This window comes from Antennarius striatus, chromosome 7 (genome assembly GCF_040054535.1).
Source record: "Antennarius striatus isolate MH-2024 chromosome 7, ASM4005453v1, whole genome shotgun sequence".
NCBI lineage: Eukaryota > Metazoa > Chordata > Actinopteri > Lophiiformes > Antennariidae > Antennarius > Antennarius striatus.
Window position 1 is genome coordinate 20,500,821 of NC_090782.1, and position 16,190 is coordinate 20,517,010.

Below are 16,190 nucleotides of genomic sequence, written 5' to 3' on the forward strand. Positions count from 1 at the left end.
ATTATTCATACTGTGCAGATTTTGTTTGAATTAAAACATACATAATATGGAAAAAAGATGCTGTATTTTCACTATGCACTCTACTTTGCCTCACCGTTTGAATTTTATTTGTTATTTGGTAAACCACGTTAAAACCTAACATCACACCATGACACCCTGTGCTTTGATATACTACTGTATATTCTTTATTCCAAGTTAAACCAAAGTGTTATTACATTTTATAACAATTTCAAGTCTTCTAGTGATGCAGAGGTAATTTAACATGTCATTGCTGCTCCGCATGTTTGGAGCCGAGTTGATGAGTTCAATTAGGATGGAAGAAGAGAAGTAAACAAGTGAGTAATGACAGGAAGATGTAAGTTAAGACCTGACGACAGCAGATGAACAGAAGTCAGGAGATGACGTGTGTGTGTGTGTGTGTGTGAGGGAGAGACCGGAGAAAATGAATCGAAGCAACATACTCCCCCAACGTCTAGCCCACAGCTGCTGGCTGCAGAGATCTATGCATCCCACAATGCCTTGCGAGAATTCCTTGCTTCTGATGAGCACTACATTGGATGTGAAAGATAAATAGTTTCAACAACAAAACCGCCTTTAATCTAGCCCTCCAAAAACATAATGGCTTACAGAGATGGCCGTATTCCAATTTCAGGCAACGAGTGCTCCTTTCATCAAGTCAGCTGATTTTACAATGGAAATCCCTTGCAGCTGTTATAATAGGAGGAGTGCCATAGATTCTGCCCCGCATTAAGGCCAGATCACAGCGCCCAGCCCCTTCCTTGTCCTCGACGGTCCTATGATGCTCCCCAAATTCTCAGTTCAGCTTTATTTTTAACCTCTAACTCAGTGAACATATGCCCCTTTTCTCTGTCTTTGTCTTCATCTTGATCTTTTGTGGGCTCAATAAATTCATCTTCATGTGTCAGTCATGTCAGTCATGTCCTGCTTCATATAGAGATTCCTTTTTGGATTTTTATTGTGTTGAAAAATAACAGTTTATCCTCTTAACACCTGCTTCTTTATGGAATCCATTCCATTTGCCCAAATCAGTGTAATCTCAGACTACATTTTCATCTTTACTTTGCACAAAGACACATTCTCATGCAGTGCTTACACAAACATTAGTTAGTTCTTGACGTCTAGATATATACCACTTGTCAAGAACGATAGAAGATGAGGAAAAAAAAGAGAGGTAAATATCTAGAAAGAAGGGAATGAAAGAAATTAAAATATAAAACAGCAATAAGATAAATGGGATGAAGAGCATTCGTGGAGAAAACGATGAAGGGAGCAGCTTTTTTTTAATGGTTGGTGATTAAAAAAAAAGATCAATTATTTTTGTATTTTCAGTCATTCGAATTTATATCAGGAAATAGTTAGATATCAGTTATCCTTTTATTAAACATTTTAAATATGGCTCCGCTTATCCGGATAAGCGGTAGATGCGGTCATTCCTTTTTGTTCACCGGGATGTCTTTGCCCCGATCTCCTTTCAGTCTCTCACACACATTTGTGTCCTACCTGTGAGAACACAGGCAGCCTTTCTCTCCCAGCTCAGGCAACTAAGGACAGTTCATTAAAAAGTGATCTGTCGTAAGAAGCAGCCTCACATGGCTGTTCTCAGCCCGACGGCCTTTATGTTCAACTTTCACACTCCATACAACACATCCTGCAATTTAGGCATCATGGGAATTGTAGTTTTCCATGGTGTGACTGCTTGATTTTCTGCAGGCAGCGCCAGCACAAACTCTGTCTCACATATTCTGTCTATCTTTCTCTCACTCTTTAGTTCTCTCCTTCCCATTACATAGTGTAACAGAGTCAGCGCTGCCAGCACAAACAAACACAGTGCAGACTGTTGTCAACAGCCACTCAAATTGTGGAACTGTTGGCGAGCTTGAAACATGGATGAAGGATATATATCACTTGGTTGGAGAAGGCCTGCAAAAGTGTGTGTGCTTGCGCGTGCATTTGTGTGTTTATTAGGTCACTGAAAGGTTGTAACTGGTCCAAACATGCAACTTTAATTACTATTATAAATAAGACGAGGCATTACATCACCAAAGTTGTTGTCTTTGTTTATATCCTATGGATTTGGACCCACGTGTTTTGTCACTGGTTATTTGTTTTCTTACAGCAAATAAATAAATGTGTTTTCATCTTATTTCTGATGTGTGTGTGTGTGTGTGTGTGTGTGTGTGTGTGTGTGTGTGTGTGTGTGTGCGTGTGCGTGTGCGTGTGCGTGCGTCTAGGTGGTGTGAAGCCCTGTTCTCTTAACTGCCTGGCGGAAGGATACAACTTCTACACGGAGCGTGCTCCGGCTGTGGTGGATGGCACACCTTGCCGGGATGACTCTCTGGATGTGTGTGTACACGGAGAGTGTAAGGTGAGATAAAAACCATGTGTGTGTGTGTGTGTATTCATACAATTGATTGATTGAAATATGACCCATTTCAACATCGTGGATGAAGCATCAGAATAGAGGACAGTGTTTCTTATTAAGCGTTGGCCTCCAGCTTTTCTTATTGGAGCCCACATCTTGCTGTCTATCTCTGACAACACATCATGTATCTTCACTTTAAGTAAATTAACAGCCACAGACGGTCATTTATTTGTTTTGGTTTTTTTTGCATTTTTAGATTTATGTTTCCACCATCTGTGATCGATTAACTAGTGGACAATCTCTCTGTGCGTCACTCCTCTCTTGTATGGATAATCTCACACGCTCTGCAAAAAAACACACAAAGAAAGAGAGATGCATGATGGATGCTAACTTGTGCAATTGTTTCAAGCTGACCCCTTGGTACGGTGAACACTATCAACATGAAGTTATTTGCAATGGGCTTGATAAACTATACAATATTTTTGATGAAGTAGATTTCAGCCTATTTCGGGAATCGTTTTAACACCCATATGAAATATTTGTAAAAGCATGTGCAGAAAATCAAACCCTAGCAGTTCATAGTTGGAATGGCTGCTGTTGATTCCTCGTCTGTTTTTAGTTCCAAGTCTTGTTTATTTTGGATGCGGCTCTTCTCCAAAATGTAAGCATGAGCTCCGAACGGGGGAGAAAAAAGATGTGAGGACGGAGAAGAAGACGCTCAAACGTCAGGATGTCCAATTCGTACCGTGGTTGCCTTCAGCGTTTTGTTGAGCGCCAAAAGAGCTCTCCCTCATTTTGCCTCTCACCCCCCGTGATCTTGCTTTATTTTAAGTGTCTCAGAGGTGAGGTAGGCTGACAAGCTGAGGGGAGGCTGGAGTCCCTGAACTCATCCAAAAAGAGGATTTTGTTTATCAACATCCCCTCTCCGTTCTCTCCTCCTCCACATCGCGCCTCTTTTCCCTGTGCTCTGCTCTGATCTGCTCCGGAGGAACTCAGTGACCCTCCAGCTCAGCTGTTAGTCTGTCTGCACTGCAGACACCCTTTCATTCACTGCAGTCTTATATTTTTCTCTCCCCTTTTTTTTCCTTTCCCTTTCTGTCTCTTGATGTCCATTCCTCCAATTTTTCTCTGCATGTACCTCCTTTTTTTCTACCCCCCCTTCCTCTTTATTGCAAGTTTTCTGCCTGCACTCCATCCTCCCTCTTCCTTCTTCCTCCTGCTCTATCCTCATGCCTCTCATATTATTTTATGTACACATAAAAATTTAAAAACACTATGGAGAAACCTCTTGTTTGCATCCTCGCGCTGGCTTTAGTTCCAAAGATGGGTTCTTAAGATGATGAGAGAGGAGAAACAGGAGGAGAGATGGAGTAGTGTGGGAGGTAAAACAGAAAGAAAGAAAAAAGTAACAGATGGTTCAGTTGAACACAACAGGCTGCCTGCAGACAAAAACCGACTCCAGCCAGCACCCCTCATTTAATTTGCAGGTCAAAATACAGAGGTCCTGATGTACTAAGAAAAGGTCGATTTGGTAAATGTGCAGAGCAGATTTTATTTATTTTGTGCCCATATTTTCATATTCATCTGCTGATTTACTGAAGTGGCATCTTATTAAACTAGCAGCTCCTGCATTGTGCCTAATGCTTCATGCTATTCCATCATACACACTCTAGCGTCGACTGTATCATCCTAATATTTTATCATCTCTATTTTTGACATCTTTACTCGAAACAAGAAGGAGATGAATTTCCAGACTCACAAAATATGCACAGGTATGTGCAGCACAGAAACCAGCAGAGCAGATGTAGGTGGCGAAGGTGTTTATGTGGTTTTTAATGCTAAGGTAAATACAGACAATTACACATTCATGTTTCAACAAAACACGGAAGCGTGTAGCTGCAGCCACAGCCGGCAGTGATTTTATACTTCAGTGTTGATTAAGTTTGACGGACGCGATCCGTTATTCCTTTTACAATGCGATTGTTAGATATTCTTCTTTAGTAATAAACTACTTTCTTCATTTGTGTTTCTTTGCATTTTGATAAAAAAAATTAACATGCAAAAATTTTCCTGCAAAATGGACTTAAGTCACAAATCGCGACAGGCCTGACTTGACCTCAGTTAATTCCAGCCCGAGGGTGACTCACAAAAAAAACAAAACCAAATGCACTAGCTTCAATTGTGGATTTGATTTGAACGGTGATTTAATCAGTATTGAAGTAATAATAAACCTAAGCCTCATTATCCCTCTCTATAATAAGCAACTGTCATAAGAATAAATGAGAACCTGAGCAGTTGCCGTTCATTCTGCACACTTTTGTTTAGGTTTGGTATACTGTTAAAGAGTTTGAGTAAAACCACCTGCTTCACTCATCACAAAACTTATTTATGTGGACAGCTATGCGTTTAGCAACCTGAGAGCATTATGTCTGCTCAGGATCAGAACACATCTGGAGTTACCATCTGATATTTCTCTGTTTTGGAAAAGCGGTCTGGAAGACATTAGAGGTAATCCCTCAGTCGGACTTTGACACCTCTCAACTTACTCATTTTGCCCCTTGACCCTTGACCTCTCGTGATGCGGGAGCTCACTCCTTTCTCCCTTCTCGCAGCATGTGGGCTGTGATCGTATGCTCGGCTCAGATGTTCGTGAGGACCGATGCCGGATCTGTGGGGGTGACGGGAGCAGCTGTGCATCTGTGGAGGGACTCTTCAACGACTCGTTGCCTGAAGGAGGTACGCAACTAAAACGCCACGGCACAAGTTATCTCATCAGTTTCCTTTTTAGATTTACTATCACAGAATTTATTACCATTTAAGGCAAATGCGTGTCTAGAAAGTTAAATTACAGTGCGCCCTCGTTCCTCACGGGCAATGCGTTCCAGGAATTACACACGATTAATAAATTCTGCGATACAACAAAGAACTATTTATCTTATTTTTTTACAATAATTTAAATGTTTTTGAACCCTCCCCATACTGATATTAAACCACCTTCAATCTGTATCACCTTTTCCCACACTCTTATCGACGAGGGTATCACGTGACTGCCTACCAAAAATTCTACAATGAGGTGGAAACGCGGGCGTTGATGCGCGAATGCGCGAGAGGCGCACTGTACTTCATTCGGTTTCACAGAAAATGCCAGTCACATGACTTTTGGTCACTTATCAAGCAGAAAAAAATACTTGTGAGTACAGTATTTTCCGCACTTAAAATGGATTATAAGGCACACCTGCAATGGCCTATTCTAAATGTTTCATATATAAGGTGCACCTGACTAGAAGGCGCACTGTCGTTTTTTGAGAAAATTAAAGGCTTTTAGGTGCGTCTTATAGTGTGGAAGATATGTTCCTTAATTAAAGGTGAACTCCTGACTAAATTATTTAATCTAAATATAAAGGTCCAAACATCACATAAGAGCCTTCCATAACATATAGATTAAAAAGGGAAAGGGTCTCGACTGGGCTCAATATCCTGTACAAATATACATCAGTGGTTCCTGATACCTCTAAGAAAAACTCCTCGAACAACTCACAAATATATATACAAGGATACGTACCATAAACTATATATGCATCAATATATTTACCCAGCAGCCACTCACGGACACATGTCAGGCAGATTTAGTCGAGGTCCAACCCATGTGGCTTGAGGTTCAGCTGCTTTTGGATCTATTTTGGGATACGTTTCTCCCCTCAACACCAACCTCAGAGTTTCTCACCCAACTGTCAACGCCACTTATCCCTCTCCAGGATTCCTCAGAAGGGGGACACGCCCTGAATAGGCAGCTGTGCTCTGGACCACAGTGACCGGGCCAGTCTGTCGACCCAGCTGAGGTCTCAAGTACCCTCAAAATATCTGACATTATCGTTGGCATGAAAAACATCAGTTTCGCTCTTTTTGTTTGTATCTTTTGGGATCTGGGGGGATTTTTCGTCATGGTTATTTCTATTATTAAAAGTCTAGTGATTTACTGTAGTGTTGCACTTCCTTGTACCTGTGGGATCTGAAGGAGACCAGCTGAAACTATTGTTCAGGCTAGCAGAGAATATTTCCTAACTTTTACTCCCTATTGTGGGTTAAACTCCTAAAATTCTGGTGACTTTCATCATAAATCTAGATTTAGTGTTATAAATTAAACCAGCAGGGTTTTTTTGTTATAAAAAACAAAACTTAAACTGGACATCATCATCACAGCTATTTTAGAAACCTCTCTCCACATTTTGCATCTGTTTTAACTGGTAGTACTGTCATGACAAAAGATCTTTGTCGTAATAACAGTGGAAGACTCCTTTAATATGACTGTCCCAGCATGCTTTACAGAACTTGCTCAACACCTCTGCAAGAAAAGCTTTTGTCAAACCTGGACTGTCCATCACGTGACATGAATCTCTTTCTAACCAAAAATCTGCACCTTGTGATCAAACTTTTGTGGACACTGTTGAACACCTCGATTTAAAACCTTGCCATTGGTTTGCTGCTATAACTGCTTCTGGGAAGGCGTTGGCGAGTTTTGGATACTGGCCGCCAGGATTTGTTCCCATTCAACCGTAGGAGCATTAGTGAGGTCGGGCACTCTTGTTAAGCGATTAAGGCCTGGCTCTATGCTGTTGATTCAATGCATCCCAATAGTGGGGTTAAAGTCAGGGCTCAAGGTACATAGACAGTAGTGTCAACATACTGTTGGCCATAAAATATACAATTTCCCAATACTTTTTTTTGCCAGTAAAAGTTAAGTGTACAGAGTTCAGTTGAGTTTAAAGCGTATACTTAAACTGTCAAAAGTCCTAAAAGTCTAAACTCAACTTTGTCACAACTGTAGAACAGCTTGGTCTCAACTAAACCCAACATCCTGGGCCAAGATCGGAGGCTTATTCTTGGAACAGAAAGATTTATGACTGCTGGCATCATTTGGTCATGTCAATAACAAGCTTTTGATTTTTCTGAACTCCCAAAGCCTTTTGCCATTGCTCCCCCCCCCCCTCTCCCTGCAGAAGTTATTTAAATAGTCCAGGATTAGGACGAGCCATTGAACCTACAAAAGACTAAAACTAAAAAACTACAAAACATGAATGACGAATGGAGTTCCTTACATCCCAGAAAAAGTGAAGCTGTTGTGTTACTTAATCTTTGTTCATTTCTGTTAGAAGCAATAATGTCCCCGTAAGTCTCTTTCCATGTGTGCAGCCTGTGGCTCTGGTAGGCGGTGAGGGGTTACTGAAGTGTCAAGGGCCGGGGCTTTACAGCTCCTTTGCTGTGTGTTTACCACTCAGGTCCCTGATTGTTAACAGAACACACTTCTCGCACTTTTTTTCTCTCAATGTGTGTGTCTCCGAGGCCAAAAACCTCAAACTCAGACCCTCTAATCTTCCATACGTCAATCTATAAACCCGGAGCAGGGTCAGTCCCACCTCTCAGAGCTCCCCAGAGGAGTCACGAGCCAAGCCTCATTTTTCCTCTTGTGGTCAAAGCATTGGAAGGAATGGTTTCATTCCTTCATTTTTATTCCCTCTTCCTCCAGTGAGGCTGAAGTTATTCACGGGGCTGCAGTGGCTGGCTTGCTGGTCGGACAGCTGAGTAAGGCAAAGCAACGTTATTTATATAGCACATTTCATACAACAAGGCAATTTAATGTGTTGTATAGGATGGTGACGTGCAAAGGTGAAAAGTTTACAAGAAAAGTGAAAAGTGCAAGTACAGGTGAGCAGCCCAAGAAAGAAAAGATTTAGGAGTGCAGTTTAAAAGTTCTGATAATAAACTTAAAGCAACACAGGCCATATTCCCATATGAAAACCATTCATCTATTCCTTTTCTGTAACTTACCCTGTGCAAGGTAGTGGGGGGGGGGTGGAGCCCTCCACAGCTGACACTGGGCAAGAGGCAGGGTGCACTCAGTTTATCACCCATATTAAATGTACAAGTAAATTGTAAAACAAATTAAATTTAGGTTTGTCAGGGTTTGTTTAATATCAGCTGGGAGATTGTTCCACGTCTAAGTTGCATAACAACAAAACGTTGCTTCATCGTGCTCTGATTGGACACCTCAGGACAACCAGCAGGCGGAACCCAGATGTTTTGAGGGTTCTGGATTAGTGAATTTGTGTGATGTAGTAATATTTTCTGGTTTTTGACAGAACTCTGGCTACAGGTTTATTAATACATTGGAGTTGTATGAGAGAAAGAACGGGGAATTATAATAATTTTATTTAAGTTAGAGTTTATTGTTTTATGAAATTTGGCTTAGGGGACTCACATAGAAGTTAAACGTGAGACGTCCGAGGACGGACCCTTGTGAGAGGTTACATCCATATATGCTCTGGCACACTGCTACAAAAAACAAAAAATAGTTTCTGCGATAAAGGAAGAACTTGAAACACATTCAACTGCTTCTGAGAGTCCCGCCCAACCTTCTGATCTTTGAAATAAAACGTTATGAGCCACAGTGTCAAAAGCAGCGCTAAGATCCAGCGATACTAAAAGAGATGCTCTTCCTCATTTAGCACCTTTATGAGAGCAGTCTCTGTACTGTGACAGGTCCGTAATCCTGATTGATAGTAGAACGGAGAGAAACGAGAACAAAGCCAGCTGGAGGTGAGATGAGCGTAAAAAAGAGAGTACAGAGCAAAAGAAGAAGAAGGAGAAGAAGAAGGGGATGGAGGCCAGGTCTTGGCATTGAATTTGCTCTCTGGCAAAGAGCCAATCAGGGCAGCTGAGACCACCCAGGAATGTAACTGGAATCAGAAGCCTTTGCTTGGTCCTTTGGCTTCCCACAGAGCTAAACACTACTCATGCATCCATCTCCCTGACCCCCATTGAACAGTACTCCTTTGCTGTGTTTTTGTTTTTTATTTTACTGACATTGTTTTACAGGTTATGAAGAGGTGGTCAGAATACCTAAAGGGTCAGTGTTCATCCACATACAGGAACTCAACATCTCCCTCAACTACCTTGGTAAGATATTATTATTCAAAATGATCCTGATTATTATCACCTATCATCACCATTTTTCCATCGAGCGTCATGTCGTTCATAATGAAAGGTCAGTTTTATTGGTTTTAACCAAACCTTCTTGGAAACAAAATTGATATTGAACTTCTCGCATGTCTCTTGAGTAAAAAAAGAAACTTTTCTAAACTTCCAGTGAATTTATTCCAGGAGAAACTACCAACTACAATATTTGTCCATAGTTCACACACAAGGAGCTTTCTTATACTACTTACATCTTCCTTCTCTCCTTTCCATCCCAGTGCTGAAGAGCAAAGGGAACCAATACTTTATCAATGGGAAGCTGACCATTGACACGCCACGCAGGTTTGATGTTGCTGGTACCACCTTCCACTACAGGAGGCCCACTGATGGTCCAGAAACTCTAGAAGCTCAGGGGCCAACAAACATCACCCTGATTGTCATGGTAACAATGAGAAAAAAGTCTTCCACAGATATGACACAACATTTGAATCATTGTTTAGTGTTACATTTTTGTTGTATGTACGTTTAGGTGCTGGTAAGGGAGGAAAACCAAGGTGTCCACTATCGATTTAACCCACCCATGAACAAGGATCCGCTGAGTGGCTTCGCTTGGCACTACACCTCCTGGTCGCGGTGCTCTGCTCTCTGCGCTGGAGGTAGCGTCACTCAGGAGGATGCTGCACCGTCTGGCATTAATTTTCTAACCAGAATCATAACCACTACATGTTTAACCTCAATCCTAAAATGAATGGATGTAACCTGTGGGTTCAATTTGGTTCTCAAACTGTGTGCTTGTGTTTCATGATGAAATTACGAGAACCAGCAAGTAGTTGGTTCCGTATGCAGAGATTTTAAATACTATAATCAATAATTTTGTAACAGTAATAAAACGTTCTAGATGCATGCACACACTGGTCAAATTTTTTAAAACATTTTTGGAACTCTGTTTTATTCAAGACAATTCTTTGAAGTCGCTGCACCCACACAGGAAATATATAACACCCTGTTAAACCCCGAGTCGTCATTTTTACACTCAGGTTTTGTACAAATTACACAAACGTGTTAATTGTGCAGCTGTAGAGGTGTTTACAGTCAAATTTTGTTACTTTGGGGTATAAAAAACAGACTGTTTGTCATGAGTTGTTGTATTTGAGACCAAACTAGCCACAATTTTGTAGAAATCCCTTGAATGCAGCGACATTAAACATGACAGAGATGGGTGTTCATAAAAGTGGGTTGTGGACGATGTGCTTCTGGAGTATTTGTTGAGTCCGTGTTGAGGTCAGAGGCTTTCAAGGGATTCACAAGCTCTGATTCCTGCAGATATCGCTTCCAGCCAATTGTGAGTTAATGATCCATGTTGCCTGACCTGATAAGAGCTCATTTTGTCCTCTGAGGAATAAATCATTTCATTTGGTATCAAGAAGAGTATGAGAACGTGGGCGGGTGAATATTGGCATTGAACTGTGGCAGTTTTTCAAATGGAGGCAATTTATTATGAAATTTCTTTTTAATAATAAAAAACTGACATTTTGATTCAATACATATGTGATTGCAAGATTGCGAAGAAATAAACAAGGTTTCAATAAATTTTATCGAAACTCAATCTTTTTTAAAAAAGAAATTCTGAGTGGATCTGATAGATTGATTGAATTTTTTCACTTTGATGAAGATAGCAAGATATATTTTCAGCACCTTTACCATTTACCAATTTTAATCGGGTGGAAAAATGACTTTTGAAGTAGATCAGATCAAAGAACTGGATCCTTGTTTCGTCTTTTGTTACCATAGTAATTGCTTATTAATTAGTAATTATTGGTTATCATGAATTGCAATATATGTGTCACAGACAGATTCCAGTCACCTCTTTGGCTCATTACCAGACTATTTTCTATTGATCCAATAAGCATTTATCCTGTCAAATAAACAGAAATGAAAAAAACTAGATGAAAATTTAAAAAAAAAAATTCTCTGCGATCATATTTCTCTTTAATGCTTATAACAGAACATTAGCAGCTCATTTGTGGGACAGCAGATTTATTTTTGCTGCCAGTCACCTGCAAAAATGTTTTAAACTGTCACCAGAGCAGAGTTGGTCACATATGGGAACGCACACATGTTGCTTTTTTAAATTATTTTTCCAGGAAAATGTTTTCCTGGAAAATTTATTATATACACTTTTTTTTTAATCCACATAATTATTCTCAGCAATCTGGAAGATTCTGTGAGGGGAAAAGGGGACACAGTGCCCAAAATAACTAACCAGGAAGAAGACAGCTGTCATATTTACTCTATTGCTCTATTTAATTCCTTTTTGTTTGTTGGTCTCATGTTGTCTCTCGACTGTGGGCAGGTGTGCAGTTTCAGCAGGTTGTGTGTAAGAAGCAGTCGGATTATTCGGTCGTCTACAACCAGTTCTGTGACAAGAAGAACAAACCCAAAGAGAAGAGAAGGTCCTGCAATACTGAGCCGTGCTCCCCGAGGTAAGAAGTCTGTTGTCGATAAGGTTTTTTACATGTGGAGCACAAATTGTATTTCATCACAAGTGCTGCTCCATTCCTGCCTTGCTCACATCAGAGGAAGTCCTCTATCCATCCTTTGATTCCAGATGAGGTTGGAACTTTACTAGATGTGTCTCCGTCTGTGACATTCAGGACATTGCGACACACAAAAAGACCCTCTTTATGGAACAAATTGATCTTTCCTGCATGATGTGAACCAGATGATGGATTGAAACAGCATCTTGAATATTTAATTCAATTTAATTCCCATGCAGCAGTTCTGTTCTCAAACAAAATGGTGACATGGTCTAATTGAATGTCCTTAATCTGCTCGTTCCTTCAAATGACATGTCTTGTTGCATTTATTTGTAAATCATATCAGCGATGGTTTCTCCAAATCTTTTCATTAAACTTAAAAACATTTTTTAAATTGTATTGGACCAAAGCATGATGGAGGTGTTTGTATGTTATGCTATCTTATGTTGCCTTTCTTATGAGGGGTGTTTTTCCAAAGGATCCAGCACTTGTCTTAGCCAAGACAACATAAAGTTTCTTCCACTGTGGCCCACTTGGTTATGGATGTGTTTGAGTAATGTCTTGGAAACATAATGGTCTTTTGGAAGGGTTACTGGATGTTTTGTTTCCTCTGGCGTGGATGATCGCTCAGCCTTCCACCCACGCTGAGCAGCCCGCTCCGCAATCTAGGGACCCACTTAAAGAGGGAACTGTCCTTTTTTTAAACATCACGTTCTTCTTTAGACTTGCAATCTTATCTCGAACGTCTTGCAGTTGATGGAATGCAGGACTGCAAGATTGAAGAGTAAAATCTTAGTAGGTCATTCTCTTTCCTCAGCTCCCACTGAACTGATCTGGTGAGGCAGCTAAAACTTGTTTTTTAAGGAATGAGTTCTAGGCAGAATTTCTTTTTTTTTTAAATTTCCATACATGCTTGCAGTCTGTGATTTCCTTTGCAAATTGCTAAAAGCTGAAGGACTGTTGCTGAACTCTGAGAAGCAGATGTGATTTGCAAGACGCGAATGTCTTGCAAATCACCAAACAGGAATATAAATCTTTCAATTAGATGAAGCGAATGATGGAACTGGGCTATTGTCTTCTTTCCTTTGTGGCGACCACTGAGGTCCTCCCGCCTCCGCCATTAATTATAATTTGTATGAAGAGTTTTCAAACCAAACAGTTCATACTGTAGTGTGATTCATGATTGGCTTCCTTTCAATGAACTTCATCATTATCATCATTACAAGTATCATCATCATCATCATCATCATCATCCTCTGTCATGAGCGGCATCACAATTATCAGCATCATCATTAATCATCGTCATCAACATCATCTTCATCCTCATCATCAGATCCGCCAGCTGAGCAGTTTGAAAAGTTCCAGTTTTGCAGGTGCTGCAGTGGGAGGATGTTGCAGTTCAGTGACTGTCATATTCATAACTGCGACACTTTAATCAACAGCCAGGCATTCTGTCTTTCCTTTCAAGCCAACTTCCTCTTTTCTAATTCCCATGTCTTTTACGTGCAAACAACTTCCCTTTCCCACCATATCGAGGAGCTGGTGGACGCTCCTCCGCCTCTGGATGCAACGGAAGTATTTTCATTCTCAGTTCCACCAGGGTGTGTTACATTTTCCACAGGAGGAACACGCTCAGTCTATTTTTCCACTTTTCTCTGTGATGATTGTGTCTGGGCAGATACCGGTTTTTATTACCCTCCTTTTCATCATTGGACAGTAATTCTTGGAGCAATTGACGCAGCAAAGTAAAGGCAGTCATCAGCTGAGAAAACACATTCACACAACGCCGCTTAGATTGTCAGGCGCGTGCCGGTGTTGCTTTTCTTGTATTTTTCTGTTTATATAAGGAAACATCTGTGGCTTTTAATGTGAGCTTCACTGCTGCGTTTGATCATTCGCTCTTTGTATTCCCCTCTCAACCGTGTTAGAACGCTATACTTTTTATCACGGAGACAACTAATGTTGACAACAGTTCCTCATCGTCCATTTCTTTCTTCCATTTCCTCAATCTGCTCCTTTCCATTCCGTTAAATTTCCAGTTGCACGTCTGACCCGACGATATGGCTTCCATCTTCCATTCGTTTGGCCTCATTTCTATCACCAGGAAGCAGTTCTTTCTCCTTGAAGTTGCATTCATTCTGCGGCTTGCTCGTGGTTTTAACGTCCAGGCAGTCTGGTTGAGGTTGATGAATGAAAGGAAGCAAGCTCTTATGTGTGCATATGTGTGGGCCTATGTGTCAATACACTGACTGTAACCGCAGGATATGCAAACCCCCAATTAAAGAAATAAACTTGCACATATAAAAAGAACGAGCTGCGATTTGGCGTCCTGGAGTTGCGTGGACTTTGCAGCTGGTACTAATGATGATGACACCATGAACGGATGCATAGTTTTCATTCCAGCATCAAGGCCGGGCACATTGGGGGATCATATACTGAGTCTTCTTAAAGCTCTGGCTGTAATAGTTAAATATGTGCTGTCTGTTAGCTGATTTGTTTCTCTGGGATGTCCACACGGTAATAAACTGATGGCTTTTGTTTGTCTCTAGCTGGTGGACAGGAGATTGGTCAGAATGCAGTCGCAGCTGCAGCGGCGGCCTGCGGACACGAGGGGTGTTATGTAAGAGGAGGGTCTCTGGAACGGAGGAGAAGGTCCTGGACGACTCGGCGTGTACCCCCCTACGCCCTTCTGTCACTGAGCCCTGCAACAACTACAGCTGCCCCCCTGAATGGCTGGCCCTGGATTGGTCAGAGGTAGGCAGAGATCTCCCTCTCACACATGTGGTCTCCATGGAGTCCTGTAATGTTTTTGTGGTACTCTAATTTTTTTTTTTTGGTCAATTCGTGGCTAAATTTCAACAAATACCTAAGTTTTCTCCAGAATTCTTTTAGTGTTTATTTTCCATTTGAGCCTAAGAAACAAGAACTTCCGCCAAGACAAAGCAAGAGCACCTAAACCACAAAGAGCACAACAGCGACACGGAGCAGACCAATACATCACGTCGAACATGTTGTTGCAATCATTAATACACATCATTGCAGGTCATGTGGGAATTCTCTGACCTAATTTCATGTCATCACTCTTATCTTATTACCATTAGAATGTTTGTGTCTTTGCAGTCGTGCAGATATTTGAACCACACTTTCTAGACATGTCTCGCTGGCTTGTCTTGCGTTCATCAAGTACAGCCGAACAGAAAAGTCTCATCTTGTCGTCTCCAACTGTGTTCCTGGAACTCAAGTCTGCTTTTAGAGTTCAGGATGACTTGAAACCAAACTAGTTGGTGTCAGAATTGCAGAATTGTTCCACTTCTCTCCACGGTCTTAAGTGATTGCATTCGATGACGATTATTTAAGTCCAACTGATTCACAGCGACTGAGACGACTCTTGACTCTGCTGCCCTCTGTTGAGGGTATTAAGAAGGTCTTTCTTTGCATGCTTCTGACCGCGGTGAACCCCTGCTCCTCCCTCCAATCGCCTCCCCCATCGCCTCCTGGCCCTCCTACTTGATGCCCTGATGCATTTCCCTTCGTCTTTATCTGCAGTGTACGCCCAGCTGTGGTCCTGGCTACAGGCACCGTCTTGTCTTGTGTAAGAGCGGGGAGAGTAGGGACAACCTGCCAGAGTCCAAGTGCCCCAAACATGGTCGGCCCACCTCCAGGGTGCGCTGTAACCTTCAACGTTGTCCTCCCCCTCAGTGGGTAATGGGTCCCTGGGGAGAGGTAAGACGGGTTTTTTATGTTGAGGCTATAATGGACGAGCACCTGTGTGACTGTTTGTGTGTGCTGTGTGCGTTTGTGCTCCACAGTGTTCTGCAAAGTGTGGTCTGGGTCAGGAGATGCGTTCAGTGCAGTGTCTGAACCACAACGGCCTGCCGTCCAATGAGTGTCTGGAACATCAGCGGCCAGCAGCCATGCAGCAGTGCAAGAGCAAATGTAACCTCAGTCTGCCCGTCAATACAGACAACCCTGAAGGTCAAAGTTCACTCACTGCAACTTTTCCTCTTCTATAAAATGAACAATACAGAAAGAATTCCTATTGGAATGATGAATATGAACAAAGTATATATTTGTTGAGCTGAAAGTGAGAGCTTGATCTTATGGTTTCGTAATTAAGTCGAGGGGATATTTTTACCGAATACAATTATGGAGCAGCGAGACGTTCAATGAAATTGGATTTCAACAAATCAAATTCAGTTTTGAAATTGAGCTCAAAATTTAACGAACATAAAAGTCTGTCAGTAAAAGTTATCGTCTATAATCATAATCTACAGTATACTCCTAATCTGTTATCAGCA

At 41.4% G+C, this 16,190-nt stretch overlaps 1 protein-coding gene across 5 annotated transcripts in view; it reads left to right on the forward strand.

Moving 5' to 3' along the window:
• adamts10 (ADAM metallopeptidase with thrombospondin type 1 motif, 10) overlaps positions 1-16,190 on the forward strand; it is a 44,117-nt gene that overhangs the window by 24,523 nt on the left and 3,404 nt on the right. For all 5 annotated transcript variants that reach the window (XR_011036682.1, XM_068318669.1, XM_068318667.1 and 2 more), the window contains 9 exons: positions 2,253-2,386; positions 4,996-5,119; positions 9,257-9,337; positions 9,634-9,797; positions 9,885-10,011; positions 11,709-11,838; positions 14,442-14,646; positions 15,439-15,615; positions 15,702-15,867. Coding sequence is in view for 4 of the 5 variants with exons in the window: in XM_068318669.1 (XP_068174770.1) it covers positions 2,253-2,386; positions 4,996-5,119; positions 9,257-9,337; positions 9,634-9,797; positions 9,885-10,011; positions 11,709-11,838; positions 14,442-14,646; positions 15,439-15,615; positions 15,702-15,867 (1,308 nt within the window). In the remaining variant the exon portion in view is untranslated. The remainder of the gene's footprint in view (positions 1-2,252; positions 2,387-4,995; positions 5,120-9,256; positions 9,338-9,633; positions 9,798-9,884; positions 10,012-11,708; positions 11,839-14,441; positions 14,647-15,438; positions 15,616-15,701; positions 15,868-16,190) is intronic.